Consider the following 27,802-nt stretch of genomic DNA (forward strand, 5'->3'; position numbering starts at 1 on the left):
CCCTCACCCCAGTCCTGTAGCTTTGTCTCTCTACAGCCACATTCCTGTCCCTTGACCTAACCCACTACCCCACAAATCCTGCAGCTTTACCGCTCCACAACCTGCCTCATTAAATACCTGAAACTCCCTCGCTGTGCCCTGGAGATATATGATGTGTTTACTTGTGATTTCTTTTTCTCCCTCCCTCGATAAACCTAGCCAGCCTTGTAAAAGCACACAGCAGACCAGGCCAAGATCAACATGTCTCCTGAACTTAAGATAGGAAGAAGCACTGACTCAGAACTGACAGACTCTGTGTAATGATAACATGGCAAGTGCAGGCCAAGGGAACACTCTGCAGCATATACTGAAAGATTACTCAGATTATAAACTCTTCAGCAAACTAACACTTTACTGCTCTTATGTGCAGGGCAGACAATCCTGCCAGCACTTTATCAGCATCCTGCCAGCTTAACTCCCACCTGGCACAAATTAGCCTTGGCATAAAGGTTGCTGCAACAATCAGTTTTACACTTGCGTTGACTGGCTAGGGAATGCAATGAACGCATGGGGGTTTCTCCAATGGCAGTGGGGCAAATAAAGCACAGATTGTCACATGTTCAAAGATATCAACTACTTATATAGTTGAGTGTTCGTCCAGTGATCAGCCAAGCCACATGCCTAGAAATGTGATGACGACAAACAGGAGTTTTATTAAGCTCCTATTAGGCAGAGGCCTAATCAATTAAAAAAAAAATATCCTATGTTTCATGTTATTGTGTTACTGCACCGTAGGGCAGGTGCTTCCATTAGGCGAACAGCTAGAGCCTCAAAATTTGAGGATGGGGGAAGTGGCAAAATGCAGCCAGCATGAGGCCCAGAAGGTGCTCGGCCACAGTGGGAAAGTACTGTGCTAGAGCCACTGCTGCCGACAGGAGGGAGCACTATGCTGGAGCTGCTGCTAGTAGGTAAGTTGGGGGAGAGAGGTGCATGACCAAAGGTATACACCTAGGGCACCAAATACTCTTGCACTAGCTCTGCTAGATTCTCCAGCAGGGCCCAGACAACTTGCAGATAGGTCACAAGATAAAGAAACAATGTCTTCACATCTGGGAAGGAGATGTACAGACTCTTGAAATTTTCATGCCCATCCTCATCTTGGGATAAATCTTATGTTGGCCCCATAAAAAGTACCACTGCCCGCAAAGAGCTCAGCTTTCATCATGAGCAATGCAACTAAAGGAACTCTAAACTACAAAACAACAAAACTATAAGGTACAGCAGGACAGCAGAACATTAACAATGTTAAATTTGTCAAAAATGCCACTTCATTTACAACCTGAAGTCATTTTATTTGAAGACGTAAGTTTATGTAATTTTGGTACAACTCATATGGTTCCTGAATACTTGATTTATAAAGTGGACCTCTAACTTGAACACCGAGCCCTTATGCGTCTGCATTAGTTAATCTGTTTACACTCGGTAGCAACTCCGTGTTTCGATTCTTCTTCTTCGGGGACGTGGGGAAAATCACTATACATGAAAGAAGTTTCTCCAAATTAGACAGTCAAACACGACCCAATGCTCTACAGCTCCTAATCCATATTCCAGCATCGGGGGCTTTCATTTGATGTGATGCAAAAGCATTTGGATTCATAGTTTGAACATATGCTTAAGAAGAGTGACGGCATGTTTTGGGGACAAGAAATTTTGACAAGATAAGTGCAATGCTCTTTTATTGCTTATATTTCACTTATCAGTGCACAATTTAAAAGAGCACATTTTTGAAAAAAATAAAATAAAAAAAGTTGGTTAAAAATAATGCGACCAATGACTGTTCATGTTGAGCATTTCTAAATGCTTTGCATTCCAAAAGGATGTACATGGAACAGCATTAAGTGAACGCTGTAAGCTCAAAGTTATGAGAATCCAATTTACTAGTGTTATCTAATATTTCATATTACCTTGGTTCTGATATATGGTTATAAATTCTCACCATTGCTGTTTTGGCTTATTTTATTTGATTCAAAATTAAAAAACTACTGCAATTGGTTGCTGTTACTTAGCCAGAGGGAAGGAAGACGAGAGAAACTTGCTGAAAATCAAGTTTTTAGGCATTGTATTGTCTACTAAAATTACCTACAGCGCTTTTTTGTTACATCATACTGAAGAAAATACCTTAAAAGGCAGGAGTCAGGGTGGGTAAGACAGGAATTTTAAACCCTGAAATATCTTCTCCTGTCTTATAGGTTGCCTTTGGCCACTTCTTTTAAAGCATTTTTGTGAGAATTTGAAAGCTTCAGGTCTGTCAGGCCTTACAATTAAGGTACAGAAGCACACAAATGCAAATTGAAGCAATTGCACTCACAGCTGGAAAGGAACCTGTAGAACTAGGGGGGTCACAAAATGAAACTCCAGGGGAGTTGACTGAGAACCAATGTCAGGACATTTTGTTCACAGAGGTGGTGGATGCCTGAAATGCACTTCCAGAAGATGTGGTGAGGATAAAAACAGTAAACAAATTCAAAAGGGCATGAAATAAACACTATAGATCCCTAAAGGTTAGAACTGAAGAAAAGGGTGCATAGGAGTAACCAGAATGGAGCGGCAGCTGCTACCCCTAACAGAAGGCAAAAAGCCTTGATGCTTTTGACGCAACATCACTCTCCGCTTTGACGGCGGGGACAAAAAAAAGGGGAACTGGATTCAGACAACAGCCAGGGCTGAGCCCCGACTTTTACAGTCCGGGGCTACTGAAATTCAGATTTTTACCAACCGTGAAAGTGTGCCTTATATATGGGGCCTTTGTCCAGAAAGGTAGGGCTGAAAGGTGCCAAGCCATCGAGAACTGATGTGTGTAGGAATGGCTGTGACTCGAGCCTGGCAGTGAGTTTTCACATCGGGCTGTTCTGCCAAAGAAAGGTGGACACGCCAGAGCAGGGAAGGATGACACTTCATGCCTCCTCTTCCATTTGGATGCCTGCACTTTTCAATTGCAAGCCCTCATCTTCTCCAAATTAGACTACTGCAACGCAACTCTTCTTGGCCTCCCCTCCTCATATACAAAACCACTCCAAATGGTCCAAAACGCAGCAGCACGTTTACTAACAAACACCAGAAAAAGAGACCACATCTCTCCAGTCCTTCAAGCCCTCCACTGGTTACCAATCCACTTCAGAGTAATTTACAAAGCCATCACATTATTATACAAAATCATTCACCAACACACCATAATCGACCTACAAATTCCTCCCCGTGTTCACAAATCAACAAGACCGACTAGGGAAGCCTACACAGGATGCCTCCTTGTTCCACCCGTAAAAACTACTAATCACAGAACCTTGAGAGACCGAGCCCTTTCAACAGCAGGCCCTCCGCTATGGAACTCTATCCCACCAGATCTAAGAAACGAACCGTGCCTCTTAACGTTTAGGAAAAGACTGAAGACATGGCTTTTCAGGCAAGCCTTCCCGAACTCCACCTAACAAGATCCATCAATGACTCCTATGCTAAGTAGCTGTATATAGTGGACTCCATATTTATTTTGTTCTCTTGTATTTATAGAGGACTCCTTATTTACATTGTACACTTGTATATAATTATCCTCATCTATCTCTTTTATTTCTTATAGTCCCAGTTCATGAACCCTTGTTAATTGTAACTGCTTCTCTTCTCCATGTTTATTTATGTTTTTGGTTATATTTTTGCACCCCTGTTTTCTGTAAACCGACATGATGAGAACGAGTTCTTGAATGCCGGTATAAAAAAACCTTAAATAAATAAAATAAATAAATAAATTGCATTTTTTTCTTTTTTACCTCCAAGATTGTGATAAATTGCAGGAAGACCTTGTGAGACTGGAAAATTGGGCATGAAAATGGCAGATGAAATTTAATGTGCACAAGTGCAAGGTGATGCATAGAGGGAAAAATAACCCATGCTGTAGTTACACGATGTTAGGTTCCATATTAGGTGCTACCACCCAAGAAAGAGATCTAGGTGTCATAGTGGATAATACAATGAAATCGTCGGTTCAGTGTGCTGCGGCAGTCAAAAAAGCAAACAGAATGTTGGGAATTATTAGAAAGGGAATGGTGAATAAAACGGAAAATGTCATAATGCCTCTGTATCGCTCCATGGTGAGACCCCGCCTTGAATACTGTGTACAATTCTGGTCGCCGCATCTCAAAAAAGGTATAGTTGCGATGGAAAAGGTAAAGAGAAGGGCAACCAAAATGATAAAGGGAATGGAACAGCTCCCCTATGAGGAAAGGCTAAAGCGGTTAGGACTTTTCAGCTTGGAGAAGAGACGACTGAGGGGGGATATGATAGAGGTGTTTAAAATCATGAGAGGTCTAGATCGGGTAGATGTGAATCAGTTATTTACTCTTTCGGATAGTAGAAGGACTAGGGGGCACTCCATGAAGTTAGCATGGGGCACATTTAAAACTAATCGGAGAAAGCTCTTTTTCACTCAACACACAATTAAACTCTGGAATTTGTTGCCAGAGGATGTGGTTAGTGCAGTTAGTGTAGCTGTGTTTAAAAAAGGATTGGACAAGTTCTTGGAGGAGAAGTCCATTACCTGCTATTAAGTTCACTTAGAGAATAGCCACTGCCATTAGCAATGGTAACATGGAATAGACTTAGTTTTTGGGTACTTGCCAGGTTCTTATGGCCTGGATTGGCCACTGTTGGAAACAGGATGCTGGGCTTGATGGACCCTTGGTCTGACCCAGTATGGCAGGTTCTTATGTTTTTTCTTATTTCTTATTTGTCCTCGGCACTGTTCCTTTGGATGGTAGGGGGGGGGGGGACGGACACTGCGCAGAAGGCCAGAGCCTACCCTGTCAGCTTCAGTCTTCTGTCTGTACGGTGCAGTTGTATCATTTAATGAGGTTTTCTTTCCTTTACTTAATTTTGTGAGGTACAATTTCTTCTTAAGGACCAAGTGTCCTAAACATGCTGACCTGCTGCTTTACTTATTTAAGTACAGGTAGACTATCACTTTTCACGGGCAGGCAGACCTTCTAAGAAGAGGAGCTGAGTGTCCCTGGTCGGCATTTGCCGCTGGCCTCAATCTTTTTATTTTCTCTTCCTGTGGCCTGAAGCATTGGCATCACTTTTTCCTTCCTATGGTTACCCATGCCAGTGTCTTGCTGCTACAACAGGATCAGGCCTTACTTTCCATTCAACGTCTCAGGCCTGCTCCCTTGTAACCTGATGGTTCCTATTTTCTGGTCTTAATTCCTCCTCTTACAGCTGGGTCGATTCTTAGGTCTTAGTTTCTATTATTGCATTCTGTGGTTTCAGCGTCTTCCAATTCTTCTAAATGGGCAGACTCTCCATCTGGCTTTAGCCGTGGCCTTTTCGTTTCCTTGGCGAAATAATCTCAGCAGCTCGGGGGTTGTCACCAGGTTTAGTGCGGAGGAGGAGGGCTCAATTGGGTACTTGATTTTTAAAGCACATTTGGTTATCAAAGAGATAGAAAAGAAGGATATCTGTCTCAAAGATAGAAGGTTAAAGTTAGACATACTTCAGCAGAAAAGATGTAAAAATTAGGCAGGTAAGTAGTACAGTGTCTGAAAAAGAAAAAGATCAAAGTTTTCTTGTTTTTCTATTTCCCAGCACATATTAAAATCCCCATTTAAAAATCGGATCTGGACAATGATTATCCCACTTCATTCACAGAAACAAAACATCCTGAAACAGAATGCTGTATTTTATTACTGAATAAGCAAAAGTGATATTAGAGAACAGTCTGAAAGTGGCAGAGGAATGACTGAGCTCGAACGTCTCAATGGTGTTTTTAAAATCAGCTCTCCTGTTCAATCTGCAGTTTTAACCCTGTGTCCTTCTAGCGTCACTGCTGGAAGGATCCATTTTGTTCCAACTGCAGAGCAGTCAGAAAGGTCAGCATGCCTCTGTCCCTCGTCTTCCAGTAATCTGGAGTTCTGGCAGGGGCTGCTTGCACCCTGCCAGCCTCTCTCTCTCCTCCCACTGGGGCCATCACAAAATCTCTGTAGAAACATTGTGGTCCCCTGCCCCCAAAAGAGGCTATGGAAGGGCTTGGAGCTCTGCCATGAATAGAGCAGAGAGTTCTCGTCACATACCAAGCCTGAATTAAGGAAAAAAATAAACTTTCCTAGTCAAACAGCACTATTTCTTTGGGGGGGGGGGGGGGGAGCGGACAGCACTTTCCTCTGATTTTCAGCTCATCAAAACAAGCCTACTACTGGGCTATAGCACCTTGAGCCTTCCAGCCATGTTTTCCCATGTCCTTCTCTCAACTCTACCAAACTGCTGCAGCGCCCGTCCTTGGCCAGAAATCACAAATCACAGCTCCCTCCACAAATACAACTAACATGGGCCCTGAGTCTGGCCTTTTGGGGTCAGCTGGGACCTCCCCCACTTCCCACCAGCATCACCAGCCCACCCAGGAAGAAGCCAGACCAGGCCCTCCACGTGACAGCACAAAACACTCGCCACTGGGCCTACAGGCTGGCCCCAAAGCACTTTATTTTATATTCTCAGGCAGCCCAACTTTCTGATTTGTAATTAATGCTAGAACTTAAATATTTGATGTTTTCATTTGCATTTCCTAGTTAAGTCATGGCCACCATTGTGAATAAGTAAATCAGACTGCTGCTCTCCTATTCATCCTTTAATTTTAAAAAGAACATAAGATATGCCATACTGGGTCAGACCAAGGGTCCATCAAGCCCAGCATCCTGCTTCCAACAGTGGCCAATCCAGGCCATAAGAACCTGGCAAGAACTCAAACATTAGATAAATCACAAGCTACTATTGCTTATTAATTACTGTAATAGCAGTTTATGGATTTTTCCTCTAGGAATTTATCCAAACCTTTTAAAAACCCAGTTACACTAACTGCTGTAACCACATCTTCTGGAAATGAATTCCACAGCTTAACTATGTGCTGAGTGAAAAAGAATTTTCTTCTATTTGTTTTAAATGAGCTACTTGCTAACTTCATGGAGTGCCCCCTGGTCCTTCTATTATCTGAGTAAATAACTGATTTTGTTAATTTATTATATTTATAAACCACTTCTCATATATAAAATTGCCCAAAGCGGTGTACAAATCTTAATTATACAATACATTAAAACCATCCACAATAAATTACAAATTAAAACTCACAATTAAAACAAAAACATACAGTACATCTATAAAACACTATGTTGACATCTACTGAATAGGTTATCTCTTTCACATCCTTTTTCTACTTCAGCTACCAACATTCAATAAATTATTCAGATCAATCAGCTGAAGATCGATCGCAGGAGAGGAGGTGATTTAAAAAAAATTCTGATTGAAGGGAAGAGGGAAGCACCAAAATAAAGCATGGTCACCTTTTCACCCAAACTAAAATCTTGGGAAAATACAGAGAAGAAAATATCAAAAAAAAGAAAGAGGTGCAGCAGGCTGGTATTTTCTGAGAAGCACAGGTAGTGCTGCAGCCTTAAGCATTAGCAAGCGTGGCTGTGACCCGTGTTTAGATTCTGGCTGAGCCCATCAAACTGCCGTGCTGCCTCATATGTGCACACTGACAGCAATAAAGTGCACACTGATGCAATAAAGTGTGCCCAGTCTAGCGCCAGGTTTATGCGCATTTTGGACCCGCTAGACTATTTATTTATTTTATTTATTTATTTGGGGGTTTTTATATACCGAAGTATAGCGTTTTGCCTTCACTCCGGTTTACAGGGTAACAACGTAATACATACAAATATCTTATAACTATCTTTAACATTCAAAGAGTAGAACCTTATTTAACATATTAAATGAGAAAATTATATACAGGAGATAATCTATACGAAGATATAATATATGATATTCATTAGCTATTATGTGGAACAAATAGCAATCTGAGCAGGGGAGGGTTAATGTATGAAATGGGTCTGGGAAGGAGCTCGGGGTATGTTAGGTGATTTCAGGTAAAGACTTGATAAGGTTGTATGAGGGACGAGGGCGATGAAAGGGGAGGTGAGAGGGAAAGAAGCGGGTAGGGGGGGAGGGGAGGGGAGAAAGTGTTTAATAGAAGGGGATCGTCGAAGGAATGGGAGCGTCAATGTGTAATGGTTCGAAAGGGGGTGGATTTCTTATCCCACGCCATCTCTAAAAGTTTGACTGAATAACCATGTCTTTAGTTCTTTTTTGAATGCTTTGATGTCATGAATTGAGCTTAAATGTTGTGGAATGTTGTTCCATAAGTTTGGGCCTGCTATGGAGAAAGCTCTGTTCCTGGTGTTGGTGAGTTTGGCTTGAGGAAGTGATGGAATTTCAAGTTGAAGTTTATTGGCAGATCTGGTCATTCTTTGAGGTTTGTGTGTTATGATAAGTTCATTGATAGCACCCGATGCAATAAGGCGCATCCAAACACATGCGTAGCTGATACCATAATCGGAATGGAATTTACGTGTGATGAGTGCTATTAGTTATTACCCCAAGATGCAGAAAATAGCTGGACACCCAACACACACTTTTTAACATAGCAAATTTAACTCCAGCCCTGGAGAAGGCATAAAGTCAATCCGCAATTCAAGGGCTCATGAGAAATTTTTAAAAATATGATCCTGTGTTTCCTCCTACTTAGTACCACTGCGACACAAAATTACCACTTGCCATGCTGAAAATAAATGTATATTGGCATGATTAAAAAAAAAAAAAAAATTCTGGACACACAATGCAGACACACATAACAAGGGGCACTTAGCTATGGGCATCTTCAGCAACCTGGGCAAAATTGGCCAGAAGCGGGACAAACATGGACACGTGTATTGAGCAACCTTTGCAATTGTGGGCGGCCGATGCCTTGGAGTGCTAGGGATGCGCAATTCTCCCCTAGCCCGTCCTTGTTTATGCAGCCCCTCATTTAAATACTACATCGGGCGCCCAAGGGATGTGGCTGTGTGCACGTTAGGGAAACGGGCGCTCAATAGAAGCCCCCATTTTAACGCACATCTTATAGCATCGGCCTGTCAAAGATTAAAGGGGGTATCAACGATCCTCAGGCAGCACCGTCAATCTCAATGAGGAGCACTTTTCATTAAAATAAACCACATTCCCCACTGAAGAGCAGAAAACAGGATACGGATGAAAACCAGAGAAACACTCAGGGAAGGAATAAGCAATCCTGGCAAGGACCCTCAGGGAGAGTGTGGTTTCAGCTTAAGTGAGCAGGAGCCAGCAGAGACTGTGGCTGTTTATCACAGAGCACTAGCAGTGCTCACTGCACAATGTAATAGCATTTTCACTGTGTTCCCAGTTTATCATGGGTGCTATTGTTAATAACGGGTATAGTTAATAACATTCTACTATACATTACATCGCATAGCATATAGAATCCTAAGATGTTTTCCTGACACTTTGCAGGACTGGGCCAATTCCAAGAGACTGGAAAGTGAACTATATGAAGGCAGTCTGAGAGGAACTGAAACAGATGCACACACAGTAACCCCCCTGCTGCTGTCAATTATATATGTCACAGGCAGCCAAGAGAAACTTTACACACTGCTGACCCCCCAGGACATTCGTCCATAGTCACTTTAAACAGAATCATTTCCTCATGACAAAAAAAATATTCTTGGCTGAACTGGTATTGCTTTCAGTTCATGTAATCTGCATGCTCTGCTAGGCTTAAAATCAGATAGCCAATGTGGTTAAACAGTCCAGACTTCTGAGTCACTTTGAATTAGCATGGGCCAGAAATACAAGCCTTGGAGGTGAAAACTGCTCAGCCAGAGATTCTCTAAACGTGCTGCTACTGATTCAGGAGAACAAAGTGAAGCAACCTATGTTCTTATTCAACAGGAATAAAGCTGGACTGACACAACCTCTACAATAGACTCTGGTAAAAGAGAGAAACAGTATGCACTCACACCTGCCTCTGCTCCTCCTAACCCTCGTCATTACAAAAGAAGCAGGAAGCATAGAAGAAAAACGGCCACGTGGACAGGGAGTACACGTTCAACATGTTCCCCCTACCTGGTCTGCAACTACTCTACGTGTAGTATTGTGCCCCAAAACTGAGAGGAATCTGAAGGAGAGGTGGGGGAGATAGAGAAGAACTGGAAGTGATGTGGTAAAGAAGAATTTGAGTAGAAAGAGGGACAGGAGAGAATAAGAAAACCTAAAGGATAAGGAGAGAGCTAGAGAAGAATCTAAGGATAGACAAAGATGAAATTGGGGGCAGAGCAGGAGATGGAGACGTACCTGAGGAAGAGAGAGGGGACAAGAAATGCAACTTGGGAAAGAGAGAGAAATGGAAGGGAATAGGTGGAGAAATGGAGATGTACCTGAGGGATAGGAGGAGGACAAGAAGAACTACCTGGAGAAGGGAACGAGAGAGAAATTGAGAGGAATCTGTAAGAAACAGAAGGGAGGGGAAAGGGTGATGGGGAAGAGAGAGGAAAGAACTAGGAAGATAATGATGCATCACGCCAACTGCAGCTCCCTTTTTAAGTTCCCAGATCTGCCCATGTGTGGCCTGTTGGGAATTCAGTCACATTTCTTTTTCCCACATACAGACAAGATTGAAAAATCAGGACAGTTGAGCATCCCTTTCTTGTGTAAGCAGAACCCTGACCAATGTCTTATAAATTAAGGCTGTCCCATATAAAACAGGAAACCTGACCATCCTATACGAGGCTGTACAATGAATGACTGCAGCTACAGTAAGTGAGTGAATGGCACTAACACCACAAATGATCCTGGGTTTAGACAGTGAGAAAAGGGGAATTGGATTCAGACAGTAAACCAACAAGGGCCCCGACTTTTACGGTTTGGGGAAAAAATTAACATGGAGGCAACTAGCTGATGCGGCGCCTTCTACCCGTAATCATTAAGCCTGATACTTATGATGCAACTCGAACATTGCTCTGATTTCACAGTAACAGTTAAGGGAGATTGAATTCAAACAGCATCAGAGGGTCCTGACATTTACGGTCTGGGAAACTGATAAGCATGGGGGTAACTTGCACAATGCAGCAGATACTGGCAGAAGCTTGCTGGGCAGACTGGGTGGATCATTTGGTCCTTTTCTACCATCATTTCTATGTTTAAGAAAGCCACTCCGAGAGGGTCCAGGCCCAGCCATGTGCCATTTTTTATCTCAAAAAAAAAAAAAAAGCAAACTACATATTTCAGAATGCTCTATGATTCTTCTCTGCTTGGAAGCTACAGATAGGCAGAACATCAGAAAATGCTAAAGGTTGAATGCAATGGCTCCAAAGCTGATGGGACCATAAAGGTTTGTGGGGTGGGGGTTTAATCAAAAAAAAATAATTTTAGAACAAACAGAACATTCAGTGATAATATAAAATGGAATATAAGGTGCACACGTACAAAAGTGTATAAACATATAAATATACAATCACACACATATACATATTTTAGAGAGAGAGATTTAAATGTATTTCTGCAAAGTCTGCTTTTCATCGAGGACTCATGTACAGACACCAGTATTTTCACATGCAAAAGCAGCAGTAGGCTACAAGCTTGCCACTGAACTACTTTCAATCCTGTTTCCTGACCATAGAGTATCATTGTAGGCACAGTATATGGCTCTTCTTCACCTACCCCCAATACATGGGTCATAAATATCATTTTGGCAGCATCTGTAAGCCAGAACTGGGAATGGAACTCAAATTTCATGTCTGATAAGTGTAATACACTAAGCACCAGGCCTCTTGGCAGGCCCGCACATTGACCACCCTTCTTAGAAATCTATGCACCTGCTCCTTGCCTAATACTGCTAATGCTACAGATCAGCAAGAACCATATAGTCAGAAACACAATATTTCTACTCAGACACTAAAAACACTAAGCAAGTTGCACAGATTTGAAGAATCAGAGTTCACACTGCCCCACATAAATAGAATACACAAGAAAGGAGAAAATGTGATAAAATAAGCTGATGCTTTTCATGGCTAACGCTGCAATAACAAGCAAATTATTTAACTGAAAAGCATGAACACCACCTAAATAAATAAATAAATAAATAAATACATACATACATACAATCCCTATGTTAAGCAATCTCTCACTGCAACAAATTTTTCTGCACAGTCTTTCTAAGTGCACTGCACACAGAGTTGATAGACCTGTAATGATCCTATTACAATTTCAATCTCAATCTAATTCAAGTTTATTTGCCAGGAGCAGTACAGCTAGGTGAGCAATTCCAGCATATCTTCATTCAGCCTCCAATATTCTCTGTATTAGGATGCGGCTCCCTGCAGCCTAAAGCTACTTCCACTGTTACTCACAGACCTGTCCTTTAGGCATGAAATAAATTTGCATATATGCAGGTGGATAATAGGAAAGATGCATATAGGCAAATTTACCTCATGCATGTGGATATCCTGAAAACCCATCTGGCTGTGGGTCCCCAGGACAGGTTTAGGAAGTCCTGGTCTAAGTGCACTGCATGTCAGCACCACAACACTTCCAAAGGGAGGGGGGGCGCAGGTATGAAAACTTGACCCGGGTATTCTGCGCAATATTATTTTAGTTTAAAAAAAGAGTTTATACATCACTTTATATTCATCCACTCAAGTTAGCCCAATCACACACCTACATCTCGCCCATACCCAGGGACACATTTACTTTTCAATAGTCTGACAATTTCCTCTTATATTTCAAAGGCACTTCTCTCCTATTATCCACCTATATCCATGACTGTTCTCTGCTGTACATTCTCGAAGGGTTTTCTGACCTATCTATAGGTTTTGCTGGAGACTCACAAAGATAAATTGGATTCATACTCTTTCGACATTGCTTGTGGATGTAAAGGCAAAAACCGTTTGCGTGATGCCCATAGATTATGTCTGGGAAGTTGACGAGATCTGAGGAATTACCAACTTCCCTTCCCGGCCTCAGCCCCGGGATTCACCTTGCTGCAGCCTTTAGGAGCCTCCCAGCAAAATCAAGCAGGAATCCGAATACCCAGCAAAAAAAGGAAAGCTTTCCATCCCAAATCCTGGAGGGGAGGAACAAGGCCATTGAGAAGGGAAGGGAGGGTGTAGAGGATGATGCTGTCCCTCTTTCCCAGGGGCAAGGTGGATTACAACACCCCACCCCGTTTACCTAGACAGTGAGAGTTTAGGGTAATTTTCCTGTTTTTTTTCTCTGAAAGACGGGGGGAGGGGTCAGAATGGATTCTCTCCCTCCCTGCCTTGCGGGTTACTCTCCCTAAAAAGTCACTTTTCCCCCAATGTTCTCTTTCTCCCTGGGGCAGAAGATTAAAATGTGTTCATCCCTGCCCCCGCAGTTATGGTCCTCCTTCCTCCCAGGCTGTTTGGGGGGGGGGGGGGGATTCGAACTACCTCCCCTACATCTGTGAGGGTTACTCTTCCAGCAGATTCGGAGTCCTCCCCCCTCCCTCAGAAATCTAAGAGTCGGACAGCGCCCTCTTAACCTCCCCCAGCTTTACAGTCAGCCCCGACCCCCTCTCTCACGCCTGTGCGGGTGAAGCGGGAGGTCCCCCGGGAGGGTTTGAGCTCATCTTCTCCTTCCCCGGTCTCTCACCTGGACAGGTGCTTGAGGATCTGTTTCTTGATGAGGCCCGCCATGTTGGGAGCCGTTGCCGGGGTCCCTGTTCCCCACCGGCCGCTTCATTGACTCCGTGAGATTGAGACTGCTACGAGAGCCTCCCGCCCTCCCCACCGCCTGCCCCTGCCACTGCCACAGAAGCCCGAACCTCCAGCTTCCCGGCAAGCCGTGCGCAAGGGGCGGGAGAAGACTTGCTGCGCTCCGTCTCCCAGCAACTAGCGCTGACCATAGAGAGGAGAGCTCAGAGGCAATGGCACCCCCTACAGGCAGAAAGGAAACACCTCCTCGCGCAGCGGACTCAGCGTCTTCTGCTGCCGTTCAACGTGGATTAGATCAGATGGATAGGGTTTACCACAATACTTCAGGTCAACCGAACAACCAGACATGTTTTTTTCCTCTCATTGCATGTATAAATGTGTAGCTCACATGTTCCTAAGCCCACCATGAGACTAAGACTGAATCAGCCTGTTTGATTGACTTGGAGCCTACAGCTAAGGGAGACAATAACCACCGGCTTCTGCGACGACGTCACAAAAAGGCGCGCGAAAGTTCAGCCGCAGCTTCTTTAAATCGCCGGCTTTAGGGACGTCGCTCCGCCCCTGGCGGCCATCTTTGTTGTGCTCCGGACCGTCGCGCTAGTGACGTCAGTCGCCTTGGAGATACTTTTCGAGACAGGCGCCGGTTTTGACCAGTGCCCACTTTGCTCTGAGAACATGGCGGTGTCACAGGTAGCTCCGCAATCACGGCGACTGCACTCGGAGCGTGTGGTGGATGTGGCCTCGGCCTCCAGTTACCGGCACTTTCGGCTCACGCACTTCCACTTGGAGCTGGAGGTGGACTTCGAGCGGCAGCGGCTGCGGGGCACGGAGACGCTGGAGCTGTGCTGTCTGCAGGAAGCTTCCCGCCTGACACTGGACGTGCACCCTAGTCTGAGCTTCCAGAGCATCGGCTACAGGGCAGGTGGCGGCGCTGGCTCGAAGCTGGCGCAAGTCCCCTACGAGACCCAGCCCTTCGCCAGTTACGGCTCGGCGCTGGTCCTCTCCTTCCCCGAGCCTTGGAAGGTGGGCACCGAGTTCCAGGTGCAGATCGAGTACGAGGCAGGCGAGGGGCCCGGGGTAAGTGCTCGGCCGCCGTCACGAGAATATCTTAAATGCTTCTGGATGATTTTACTGATATGATCATGGGGCCCATTAGATCTCCCACTCCCACCCCTCCGTATGGGGGACTGCGTACTTTTTGCCCACGGTCTTTGCACCTGTTCTGAAAGTGAAAGTAGGCGTGAAACTTTCGTTTTGAAACCGCAGGTACAGAGTGCAGGGGTGCCGCCTGCCCTTGCTTTTTCTGCAGGTAGAGTTTTCCCGGAGCAGTACGCACGAAAAAGACTTGAACATGTCTTTTCCTCTCGGACCGTACTGTGGCTGAAAGCAGGTCTGCCAGCATTTAGCCACATTGACGGAAGTTGATTTTCAAAAAGGCTGATCGACATAAGTGAAACGCGGTTTTTAAACACGAGAGCCTGCACACACATTTCGAAAGTGAAATTCCTTGAAGAGGTTTCCCTTGAAACTTGAAAGCCAGTGGGTAGGGCGGGTTAGTGTCTGTGGAAAGCAGGTGCTTTCCGGTAAATGATTATCTGGAATTTTGAAAATGAATGGCCACACAATCAGGCCGATGCAATATTGGCACAGGTAAAACGGGCACTCATCCACTTCTCACGGTCACCCAAACTAAGGGAAATTGTGCATCCCTAGCGCCTCCTCGGTATTGGGTGCCCAGGAAAGGTGGCTGTCAGTAGCAGGTTTGTAAATGGACGTTCAATACGAGCATTTCTTCCGCTACTGGCACAATATTGTGGGTGTAAATTGGGTGCCCAGAATTTTTTTTTTAACTTTTTTTTTTTTCATGATTCCTCTTTCTGTGGTCCCTTCTACATAGTAGGAGGGATCACAGAAAGCAGGAATTTTTTCCTTACCTGCTAATTTTCATTCCTGTAGTACCACCGATCAGTCTGGAGTGCCACCCATTTTTTTAGAAAGGGAATTCTGGAGAATCCGCTCAGTATCTTATTATAATTATTCTGTAGATTGGCATAGGTTTTGTTAGTCCTACCTGTTTTTACTGTGGGTGAGATTCTGTTCTAAGTTTTAACTTCCCACTGTTTGTTCAGGGGATATGATATTATTGTTATCTTGGCTTGGGTACTTATTAATATTGCAGGCGGCACACTAGGATATGTGGTAGGGCTGTGCAACTTTCTCTGTCTCCATCTGCTGGAGGGGAAACAAAACCCAGGAGTCTGGACTGAACTATGGTACTACAGGAAGGAAAATTAGCAGGTAAGAACCAATTTTCCTTTAACACTCTTATGACTGTAAGAGACTCGCAGGACTGATGGTCATACATGGAAGATTAGAACAGATTCTGTAATAACTATGCTCCATATCTTTGTGGTTTTTTTTCTCTTTCTCTCTCTTCCATTCACCATGGCTGTCTCCTTCTCTGCTGCCCCAGATGTCATGGCTTGACCCTTGTCAAACAGCCCAAAAGAAAAGGCCATTCCTTTATACCTCTGGCTTTCCTGTTCTTAACAGGTCCTTCTTCCCGGGTTTCCACACTCCTCTGGCAAGGAGTACATTCTCTGCTAGAGTGCAGGTAATGTTCTGTGGTGCTGTCACAAAGCTGTGTTTTGTCTTCCGATAGGTGTGCTGGTTGAGTCCGAAACAAACAGCAGGGAAGCAGAAGCCCTATGTCTACACCCAAGGCCAGGCTGTGCTCAATAGGTCTTTTTTCCCCTGCTTTGACACGCCTGCTGTTAAAAGCATATATTCGGCAACAATTAAGGTGAGCTTTATTTTAGAAAGCATTTTGACTGGGCATACAGTATAAATTTGCTGACATATTTTGTTCACAAGATAACTTTTTTTGCCAGTCAAGACGTTGGCTGACTTGGCATCTTTAAAAGGGAGTGTTCATCCTCCAATGCCAGAGCAGCTTATTGCCCAGCTGGGTTAAAATGTTATATCAAAGTGTGCAGAGAGAGCTCCATGCTGCAGCATCGGTGCAGTCTGGGATATTAGCAAGCAGCTCCTTTCTCATAATGAAAACATCTTGTTGGGGGTCAGTGCTCTCCTTCTCTTTGCATAAACTGGAGGCTCCAGGCAGTCTTCACACTCTTGAGTGTAAACCATATTGCCGTGCTGGAGTGGCTCTTCCACATAACTTTGCCATGAGTGTCTCTTGATTTCTGAGGCCAGGCATTCTCCAGCTAACCCAAATCCATTCCTACAACTATTTTCATCTCTCACAAATTCAGTGAATGTCTGACATGGAAATGATGTAGGGGATTTTTTTTTTCTTTTCAACATTACTGTTGTAATTGTCATTTTGCCATTGTTTTTAGGATGCTACTGCCTATGTATGTTTTATTATGTGATCTGCTTAGAACACTTGTTTTGGATCAGCAGAGTATAAGTGTTAAGAAAATAAAAAAATTAAAAATGAATTTTATTAAAATTAAAAAAAAAGTCCAAAAGCACATGACCATTTCATACTTTTGGTGGAGGGAACAAATTTAATATGATTTTCTATTTCATTTAAAAAAAAAACCAAAAACTTGCAACCACTACAGATATATTCCCAAGAGGAATATTAGTTACAGAAAGTTAGTCCGAAAATCATCAGGCATGAATGCCAACCACCATACTCATTTCAGTAAGGCTTTACGTGCAACCTGCTGCTATTGTACAGGAACGTAGGTTTGGAGATGATGGAGATTCTTTGGAGATTTTTCATTTAATTGACACAATTTGTTTTTCCTGCCACCTTGATTGTTAGTATTTTAACACTTAACTTTGTGTAGGGTAATTTTGTTTCTCTTGCTACATAGCCCACGTCAGGGTCAGCTTTGTTTAAAAATGTAGATATAACTTGTTGGTTCGGCAGACTGTGAGAGCCAAAGATCCTCTGTGGCTCTCAGGCCTTGTATTAAGTAACAAGGTTGGAAGGTTAGCACTCTGAGAACGCCTGGACCTCACTGGACGCTGTCTGCAACGTTCCTTTCTCCTCAGGTACCTGAAGGCTTCACGGCTGTGATGAGTGCCACCTCATGGGAAAAACGAGGAAAAGAGAACACATTTATCTTCAAAATGCTTCAGCCCATTCCAGCCTACCTGGTCGCTTTGGCTGTCGGGGACATTGTTTCTGCTGAAGTTGGACCCAGGTTAGAGACGGCACTTATTAGAAAGGACTCCAAAACACGTGGTCAGTAACACGGCACTGGGGCTTTCTTTCCATTGTACTAGTTTAAATTAAATTAAATTAAAGTAAATTTTATCTAGCTGTTTAGGTACAGTCCCTTCATTAGATCAGCCAGGAATCGGCTGCAAGTTTTGTTTTTTTTGGTTTTTTTTAATAGCCTTCTGCCTGTTAAATGGCTCTGACCATTTCATATTCACAGATCCATGGGGAATAGGCCAGCACAGCAAATTCCAACTGAAAGTTGCTTATCCCCAGTAACACATTAGCAGGATTGGTCCTTTTTAATGACATCACAGCACTGTTGCACAGCACTCAAGTGAAACAAACTCCATCTGGAAAACATGATTGTAGTGTAAATATGGAATCACATAAGTGACCTCTCAGTACGTTTCTGTCTCTTTAGTATTTTATAAGTGAGGCATGTATGGGAAGTGAAAGTGTGTAGGGTGGGGCAGGACGGCAGCATCATTTCCTCTAATCTTTTTGTGTGTGTGTGTGTGTGTGTAGCTTACCAGGAACATTGGATGGTGAGGACTCAGAAGTAAGAGTGTGAGCAAGTGATTCAGAGCCCCAAAGGAAATGTCACAGTCCTACAGGTTATGCGATTGAGTGGCATGGTTAACACCCTAGTTCTTTAAAAAAAAAAAAAAACCAAAAGCTTGCCATATGTGCAGTAGCATGCTCAGATTCACTTCTTGCAGATTTTCAGGTGTATCTAATTTGAACACAACAGTAAAATCCGGAAAGGGCCAAACTGCTATGCATTGGGAACCTTGAAATATTCCTTGGCTGCTTTTTCTGCAAGGCTTCTGACCCTGAATGACTGGCAGCAGTGGCTTGCTGTGTCCGTGCAGTGTACGCAGTTCTTTTCTGACTCGTGCAGCACTTTCTAATCTTTTCGATGAGTCAGCAGTGCCCTATGGTCATGCTTTTCCCTGATCTGCTTAGGAGGCGTATGGTACCAACAAAGGACAAAGATAAGAAAACTTAGTAACTTCACCGTGCAGCAGTTTGAATGTAGGTTAGAGTTTTTCCTTGAGTCAATAAAATAACATCTAGGGGCCTGTATGGAAAGGAGAAAAGCAATTTGTTTTTAATGGAAACATGACATGCTAGATTAACACCAGAAATCATGGGGAGAAGTTTCCAATGCCCTGATGCTGGCAAAACCATTTAAAAAATGCCAGGAAATCGGTCCATCCTGATATTAATGTTTGCTGCAGCCCATTGTGGGATTCCTTATTAACCTTGTGCCCTGGCAAGCCTGGGATCTGAAGGGTTTTTTTGTTTTATTTTTCTGGTGGTAGAAGCACAGCAGAGGAAGAATTTAAGCTGGGTTAGGAGATGTGTAGCAACTCTTGTGAGATCCAGAATGGCAATTAAGGCACGTCCTACTGATAGTATAAATGACAGGATCCATGCTGAGTGTCCTTTTTAAAGCCACGTTCTCTGTATTGTACAGGAGCCGTGTATGGGCTGAGCCCTCTCTCATTCAAGCTGCAAAGCAAGAATTTGATGGTGTGATCGAGGACTTCTTAAGCACTGGAGAGAAGCTCTTTGGCCCATATGTCTGGGAAAGGTATAGTGAGTTTGGAAAGTTCATGTGGGTAAAAAGTAAATGTGTTTTCTTTTTCTCTTGTTCGCTGGCATCCATTGATGTCGAATGAAAGTACTGTAAAAAAAAATAAAAATTTGCAAGATCAAATATCCAGGGAGGGAAGAAGACTTGGCTGCCAGTAACATCCCTGTGCATGCTCAGCATGTGGAATGGATTATTTGCCCGCTGCCTTACCCCTGTACAACTCCTTCTTTGCAGGTATGATGTCCTGTTCATGCCTCCATCCTTCCCGTTTGGTGGCATGGAGAACCCTTGCATCACATTTGTGACGCCTTGCCTGTTGGCTGGGGATCGCTCACTGGCTGACGTCATTATCCATGAGATCTCCCACAGCTGGTTTGGGAATCTGGTCACTAATGCTAACTGGGGAGAGTTCTGGCTGAATGAGGGCTTCACCATGTATGCCCAGCGGCGAATCACCACGGTCCTGTATGGTGAGGTTAACTTTTGTTTATTAGTCAGCTGAAATGGCAGAATCCCAGCTAGTGAATTCCTAATATTGACTGTTCTGTGTTCCAGCAGCTTCTGCCATTAGAAATATCAAGTAAGACCTGTGTCAGCACGGTAGGGCAGGTACGTTTCAACACACTGGGTGGACCCAAGTGGTACTTTTCTGCCAACGTCTTCCAAGTATCTGTGTAGCTGACACGTGCTGAAACTGCCAGGTGCTTCTTTTTCCTCCTGTAACCACTGGAAGTTTTAGTGGCAGCTCAAGCAGACCACAAGACCAGCAGTGGCCTGTGCCCATGGAGGTTCTGCAGAAGCCGTCTGTCAGCATAGGAAGGGAGATCAGTGGTGAGGGGCGAGTGTGATCTAAGAGAGAGAAACTGCTTGGAAGGGACTGGAGAGAGGGAGATGGCGGTCGAGCCAGGGTGGTGCAGGGATAGTGGGAGATTGAGACTGTTGGGGGGGAGAGAACAGAGAATGTAGTGAGGTCCAACCTCTTGGGGCAGGGAGAAAAAGTGGTGAGGTTTACCTTCAGTACAAGGCAGAAGAGAGAGAGAGAGCTAAAGTGTTGGGGAGCCCAGTGCTCATCCCTCTGCCACTAGTGGTCCATCATAATGGAAGTTTGACGTGATTGTGGGTCACAGATACTTCTGCAATACTGCACAGGACAGAGGAAAGCTTTTTAAAATGTTCCAGCACAGGTTGTTGGAAGTGTGACTGTATTAATGACCTTACATCCCTATCCTTGGGCGAGTGTTTTTTTTGGTTTTTTTTTTTCTTGACCTCCCACTACAGCAGCTCTCATTAGAGCCCATTCTTTTATAAAATACTTTAACTGTACGAGACTGACACCGTGTTTCCTCCCAGCCAAATTCAGCTCTAACAAAGCCTGATTTATAATAAATTCATTGATTCTCGTTTGCATTTCACTTCTCTTGTTGCATGTGAGGTTTTGTCATATTCCATTAAAAAAAAAAAAAAACAACTTTCCCCAAAGTCTGTCTTGTTCACAGTCAGAATATTGGCTCATTTTTCTCCCCTGTGCTGCTTCTCCAGGTTCCGCCTACACCTGCCTCGAAGCAGCCACTGGGAGAGCTCTGCTGCGGCAGCACATGGACACAACGGGGGAGGATCATCCATTAAACAAACTGAGAGTGAAATTAGAGCCAGGTCTGTGCTAGTCTCTTTCATGGCAGTACTGTTGAAGGCACCTACTAGAACGATCTTGGAGAAGGCCACCAAGATGCTCGTGTTGGTTTCTCCTTCATCTGGGGCTTTCTTCTAGGTGCACGGTTCCCGGACTGCCTCCTAAACCGACCTGAGTTTGCTTGACGTGTATGCCCCTAGGGTACATTATGCTAAGCAGGATGTTGTTGCTTTGCCAGGGAAGCAACTTCAGATCCAAATGGGCATTTTTTTGCCCTTTTGGATACTACATATTAACACCATGGGAACAATTTTCGAACTCTCCACTACCTTGTACCTAATTTTCAAAGGAAAAGTCCATGCATTCTCGCTACTACCCTTAATTTATTTTATTTATTTATTTATTTAATAGGAGGCTTATTTAATTTATTTATATTCTGCCTTTCAGCACTTCAACACAGATTACATTCCGATACAGTACTTATTTCTGTGTCCCCAGAGGGCTCACCATCTAAGTTTGTACCTGAGGCAACAGAGGGCAAAGTCAATTGCCCCATGGGATTTGAACCCTGGTCTCCCTGGTTCAAAGCCTGCTGCTTGGGGGTAGCCTGCATGGAGCAGCAGTTGCCACTACCCTAAAGTTGGGCAGACTAGATGGGCCATTTTGGTCTTTATCTGCCATCATTCACTGTTGGCTGAATTTTCAAAAGGCCATGTGCGTAAAATCCGGGAGATATGCACTCTCGGTATGCGCAGAAGTGCCAGGCATTCCAAGAGGGGGGGCTAGGTAGGGTTTAGGGGTCGGAGAGGAGAGGGGAAAAGGTAGGAAGGGGTAATTAGAGGGATAGGGAACTGGGGAAAAGCCTACTTGCGTCAATGCATGTCTTTAAACCCCCTCCCCTGCCCCCCATTGGCACACTTAACATGACAGCTGCCCGCACATGCGCACGCCGATATTAAAATCTGCTGCCCACACATGCACACGGGATTCATATTTTAAAACATGCGTGCATGCACAGGGTGGTGGAGGGTAGCTACAATTGTTGGTATTGTGCTAGTAGACTGAAGACAGACTGGAAACATCAGATCTCCTCTGGCACAGTCATGTGTATCCCAGTCTCCACTGGTCTGGCCCACTAGATCATTAATTGTAGCTTGCTTCCTTTGACTATTAAATTGCTTCACTGAAAGTAAACTTAGAACTAAAATAAATAGGAAAATGCAATTAGTGTTATGGCATGAGCGCTAGCAAATAGCATGAATAATAATCATGAAGTAGTAGTATTCTAAGCTGCCAGTTGGGTTTGAAGTTTGTCCGTTTTTTGTTTGGTTTTTTTTGTTTGTTTTTTTTCCCTTCAGGAGTTGACCCTGACGACACATACAATGAAACTCCATACGAGAAGGGGTATTGCTTTGTATCCTACCTTGCGCATCTTGTAGGAGATCAGAGTAAATTTGACGCTTTCTTGCAGGTACCGTTTTGTTTTTAGCCATTTTTTATTTCAGGGACGCTGTATAATGTAAGTGACTTGCTTAAGGTCATACAGTGAGTGGTAAATAGGGGAATCGGAGCAGGGGCACCAGGTATGATGCACTATAACCCCTAATGTACGCCACAGGCTCTCTTATTTAGAAAGCCTTGCTCCTTCCCACCTGCCTGATCTCGCACACACGTTTTCTTGTATAAAGACTAAATATGGCAGTGCTGATTGGCCCCCTTCCCATGAGGGCTGAAAAAGTCTTGCAGCACGTTGATTTTAACTAGTGCAGCCAAACTTGTGAGCATTTTCATATGTTGTATTAAAACTTTGCTCTGCACTCAAATTTCAAGATAAAAAAAAAAACAGTGAAACGATATTTGGAGAAGCTTTGTGATTTCAGCCTGCTGCGTTAATGCTATCACTGTCCTGCTAAAAGCCTTTAGAAAAATGAAACCCTTTTTTATTGCAGGCTTACGTGAACCAGTTTAAGTTTCAAAGTATAATGGCAGATGACGCACTGGAATTTTACTTGGATTATTTCAAGGAGCTGAAGAAGGAGGGTGTGGAAAGGAAACCAGGTCAGCATTTTCTTTACTCCTTCCCAGGGCCTGGTGTTCATAAGTAATAGTGGGTTAAGAAAAAAAAATGCTGAAAAGATGGGTATCAGTCATAGTCACTTGAGTAGTGTACATACATTGTCTGTCACATGCCAAGTCAGAGGAGCCTGTAGAAGGTTCTCAAATTTCATGTGGGAGTGAGGTGGTGGTAGAATCACTGGGACCTCTACTGATGCAGCTCCACCAGCCCCTTCTCATCGTGGACAAAGATGCCATGAGCCATTACACAACTCCGAGTTTTAATTTTCCCATTGTTTGCCAGCCTTTTTTGGTTTTTTGTTTGTTTTTTTTTAAGAAAAGGCTGTTGCCTTCTTGTAGTTCTCAAGATAGCAGTCTAATACAATCCTCGCACCTTTCCTTGGCCATTCTATATCTGTCACTAGTAAAATAGGAATAGAGGCTGATTGGGTACAAGTGCTGTAAAATAGCCAAAATAATTCTAATCTCCAAAACCTTGGGGTTTGTTTTTTGTTTACTTTTTTTTTTAAAGCTTCTCTTATATCCTAGGAGACATGTCCTGATTTTCTTTTTTTAATAAAGAAAAAGGGGAACAGACTGTATAAATGAGGTATCAGTCTGGCAGAGAGAGGATAACCTGAGATTTCTTCTTGCTGACTGTTTGTTTTCTTCTGCAGGTCTTGAGTTTGACACATGGTTGAATACACCTGGGTGGCCCCCCTATCTCCCTGACCTGTCTCCTGGAGACTCCCTCATGAAACCAGCTGATGAACTGGCCAAACTTTGGGGTGCAGGCAGCTTGAACATGGAGGCAATCAAAGCCATTGATATCTGCACCTGGAAAACCTATCAGTTGGTCTATTTCCTTGACAAAATCCTGGGGAAATCGCCCTTGCCTGATGGTATGCTGCTAAAAGTAGTATTGTCTCTCTCTGTCTCCTTCCTGCCTTCAGCTGGAGCACAACACGTGCCAAGGAAGCATATTTGGGAAGGAAAAGGGGTTCCTGCCATAGTGAATAACTTTTTTTTTTTTTTTTTTTTTTTGAGAGATCATTTTCTACCTTTCTGTCTTACATCCTGCTCATTAGAAAGCACTGTGACATATGGCAAATCAGATGGTTTATTATCTCGACATTCTGCACGTTTTCAGTGGAGTGCTTTGTGATTTGGTAAAACTTGGCAGCATGCTGTTTTGACTGAATGAGAAGTCCCACTCCATTTATCAGCTCAGTGGTGCTTGTAAAGCTGCACAAATTTCACTTGTCTTCATACCCAGTACTCACTTGAATTAAAAGGGTTTTGGTTCATTGTATGTTAAAGGAAATGTTGAAAAGATGAGCAAGATGTACCCCAAGATGACTGAAGCCAGCAACGCTGAATTAAAGCTCCGTTGGTGTCAGATTGTCATAAAGAACAACCATCAAGCAGACTTTGTCAAAGTGAAGCACTTTCTTCATAGCCAGGTTTGTACCTGCTGCACCAGTGCACCTCACAGTGCAGGGAGAGCCCCCTGAAGCGCCAGTTTCTAAGCAGCTCATTCCTGTGTGCCGCAGGGTTGTAGCAGCCACTGTTTTGGAAGGTCTGGTCTCAACATATTCGTAACCAGAGCACGGTGGGGAAAGTACAGACCTGAAACATTCAGCTTCTGGGTTGATTCCTGGCTCTGCTCTGCAGAGGCAGCATTCACAGCCCCTGGGGGAGAAGAGGGCGTCAGTGGTCGGGAACAGTGACACTTAGTGGCTGGATTTAAGGGTTGTTTGGCTGCTGGCTGTCACTGCAGTGACTGGGAAGGGGGATATAAGATAAGGGGGAAAAATATCTGGGTAGTTGCAAGTGAAGACCCCTGTATCAGATCACGGCCTAGTTTGTTGAGCAGGAAGAAGTTGCTGGATTTAAAACAATTTCCCTGTACGTACCTGGATCAGTCCAGACCTTGGGTTATGTCACCAATCCAGCAGAGGGAGGCAGAGAAACGTTCTACTGACTCTGACGTATACCCTGGAGCACCACCCGCAGTCAATCAGTATTTCTCTGTCTCCCAGCAGAGGTGGACGCCCCTAACCCCTGCAGTCTGTGATAGTTTATTTTTTTAGTCAGGTAGTTTTGGAGTTAATTTTTTGCAGGCTTTCTTTTTCTTTTGAAGAGAGCCTGTTCTTTTAAGTTATTTAAAAAAAAAAAAAAAATTTTTCTTCACAGCCATTTCACTGCCTCCCGGGAGGTTGCCAAGTCCTGGGAGGACTATCCCTCCTGGTTTTTGAGGCTGCCGGAGTTGGTGAGGCTTTGTGCCCAGCAACCACTCCTGGCAGGGGTGATACCGGGGGGCCCGGCTCACTCACCCTACTTGGAGCAGCTCCTGGGGGCCGCAGGTAAAAAAAAAAATAATAATAATAATTCTTGACGGCTGAATCGTTGTTTACTTACCTTTTGGTGTTTGGGCCCATGCCTTTTGTTTTTCGCCGGGGTTTCTTTTAGTTTTTCATACTTTTTATTTCGCGCCATTTTTTCTTTATAATGCCGCGAGGTGCGGCCTGCCATGCTTGTGGAGATGCGCGCACCTCTCCAGGGAGAGTCTCTGTTCATCCTGTCTCCCCGTGGGGGGGAAGGCTCATCAAGTTTGCCGGGTTTTTTTTTTTTTTTTTTTTAAGGGACTTGGCCACTTCGTGTGGCCCCAAAACCTCAGCTCGGCTGCTCTCCTGCCCCGGACCCTTTTAGCTGCAGTGCAGGAACTGAGGCACTCCTGTCTACTCTGAGGGTGGCGACACAACAAGCTATTCAGGGGGCTTCTGACCCGCCTCCGCTGTCGCCGCAGCTGGCGGTCCATGGGGGGGGGGGCAAGCCACGCGAAACAGGGCCATATTTATCTGCTGAAAGCCTGGAGGAGATTTCAGATTCTTCTTCCTCTTCTTCTGCCTTTTCAGGGGATTTTCTTCATTTTCTTAGAATTTCTGATACAGGAATTTCATTACCGACGGTACCATCTTTTTTTTATCTAAGGTAGCATCTTCTTTCTATTTAAATCAGTCCATAGAGCTTCCGGCTTTTCCGTCTTTAGATTGTTTGGATCTTTCCTCTAGGGATCTTTAAAAAAATTGGATATACGACGAGCTCTGTTGCGTGAAGTTACAAACCATTTTCAATTGTCTGATCATTTTTGTTTTGTGGAGTGGCCCTCGCAAAGGTCATAAGGTTTCGAAGGCTACGATTGCTCGTTGGTTAAAAGAGACAATTTGTTCAGCTTATCTTCTAGCTCGTCGTGACCTTCCTGAAGGGTTGAGAGCTCATTCTACTAGGTCACAGGCTACCTCTTGGGCAGAATGTCAGTTAGTTTTTCCTCAGGAGATTTGTAAAGCAGCAACTTGGAAGTACTTGCATACTTTTGCTCATCATTACTGCTTGGATGTTCACACTCCAAGTTTGGCAGCCTTCGGAGAGTGTTCTCCGAGCGGGACTCTCTGGGTCCCACCCTAATTGAATCAGCTCTGGTACATCCCAAGATCTGGACTAATCCAAGTACATACAGAGAAAGGAAAATTGGTTCTTACCTGCTAATTTTCGTTCCTGTAGTACCATGGATCAGTCCAGACACCCACCCTTTATGTCTGTGTATTATATTTGTCTTTTCGGAGAGTCCGCTCGTTCACTATTTGGGTGATTTTAAACCGCCTTTCATGCTATTTTTCTTAATATTTTCTTGTTTATTCCCAAGATTTTTTGGGGGGATTCTGCTTCCATTTAGGATTTGTGAGTTGGAAATTCATTCTCCTATATAGATAGCTAGTTAATATGTTAGTAGTTAAATGTCTGCTTTGATACTGCTCAATACTGATGGACTGCAGGTGGTGCTCCAGAGTATACGTCAGAGTCAGTAGAACGTTTCTCTGCCTCCCTCTGCTGGATTGGTGACATAACCCAGGGTCTGGACTGATCCATGGTACTACAGGAACAAAAATTAGCAGGTAAGAATACAAATTTTCCTCTCTGTTTCCTGCAAGTATTAGAAAGTCAGCAAGGTATGCACATACCCACTGAAATGGATATGACAAATGTACAATCCTAATCCAATATGTGAACACCTAAAAAGAACATTGCTATATGTTGGCCTTATAGAAATTGCAAGTTCAGTGTACTGTAGCTGGCTTTACTATTTGGCTGTATTATACTTCAGCAGGGTTTTGACTCTTTTTAATTTAATTCATTCATTTTCTGTAGAATTCCATCTCAAAATGTGACATTGTTTTCCTAGCCAAAATAAATTTTCCTTTTTTTTTTTTTTTTTTTTTTTAATTTGTAGGGGAAACAAAAGTATACGCTTCCAATCTATCGTGCCTTGTGGGGTGGTAGTGAAGCAGCCAGAACTCTTGCAATAGAGACGTTTTCAGGAACGGAAGCTCAGCTCCATGTGAACGTGCAGAACTATGTGAGGAAGATATTGGCTTCAAAGGCTGCCACGGCGTAACCAGACCCTGGCGAAAACGTGCAGGGAGACGCAGGATCTATGGGCAACCAAAGACTGACTTTTATTTTTACTGCTTCAGAATTATTTTATGGTGGACTATGAATCATATCTTTTCTTCTATTCAATGACAATGAAATGAGTGTTTGATTTTTCTATGTTTGTTTTTTTTTTTTCAAATTTTCTAACAGACTATTTCAGAGGCCCATTGCATTGGTCATTGTAGATTTGGATTCAATAAACCAGCTTTTTGTTTAAGCATATTGGTATG

At 43.8% G+C, this 27,802-nt stretch overlaps 2 protein-coding genes across 2 annotated transcripts in view; one reads left to right on the top strand and one right to left on the bottom strand.

Annotated features, from left to right (window-relative positions):
- The window catches only part of UHRF1BP1 (UHRF1 binding protein 1), a 69,269-nt gene extending 55,205 nt beyond the window's left edge, over nucleotides 1–14,064 (bottom strand). Inside the window, 1 exon segment of the mRNA XM_029573584.1 lies at nucleotides 13,531–14,064. Coding sequence (XP_029429444.1) covers nucleotides 13,531–13,574 — 44 coding nt within the window. The 5' untranslated portion in view covers nucleotides 13,575–14,064.
- A 95-nt stretch (nucleotides 14,065–14,159) lies between these two features.
- RNPEP (arginyl aminopeptidase) lies at nucleotides 14,160–27,794 on the top strand. Its single transcript, XM_029572345.1, has 11 exons — nucleotides 14,160–14,669; nucleotides 16,255–16,395; nucleotides 17,622–17,773; nucleotides 19,274–19,390; nucleotides 19,628–19,863; nucleotides 20,933–21,046; nucleotides 22,382–22,494; nucleotides 22,973–23,081; nucleotides 23,756–23,980; nucleotides 24,399–24,541; nucleotides 27,370–27,794. Exons 1-11 carry the CDS (start codon nucleotides 14,268–14,270, stop codon nucleotides 27,532–27,534), a joined length of 1,917 nt encoding a protein of 638 aa, XP_029428205.1. The 5' UTR covers nucleotides 14,160–14,267; the 3' UTR covers nucleotides 27,535–27,794.
- The last annotated feature ends 8 nt before the right edge of the window (nucleotides 27,795–27,802 follow it).

The sequence above is a fragment of the Rhinatrema bivittatum genome, chromosome 12 (genome assembly GCF_901001135.1).
Source record: "Rhinatrema bivittatum chromosome 12, aRhiBiv1.1, whole genome shotgun sequence".
NCBI lineage: Eukaryota > Metazoa > Chordata > Amphibia > Gymnophiona > Rhinatrematidae > Rhinatrema > Rhinatrema bivittatum.

Bases quoted from the DNA above. Each gene is read 5' to 3' on its own strand.
- RNPEP (XM_029572345.1), top strand. From the start codon at position 14,268: ATGGCGGTGTCACAGGTAGCTCCGCAATCACGGCGACTGCACTCGGAG. The intron at 19,864-20,932 runs GTGAGGTTAACT...CTGCTTCTCCAG, and splicing joins AATCACCACGGTCCTGTATG to GTTCCGCCTACACCTGCCTC. The intron at 21,047-22,381 runs GTCTGTGCTAGT...TTTTCCCTTCAG, and splicing joins GAGAGTGAAATTAGAGCCAG to GAGTTGACCCTGACGACACA.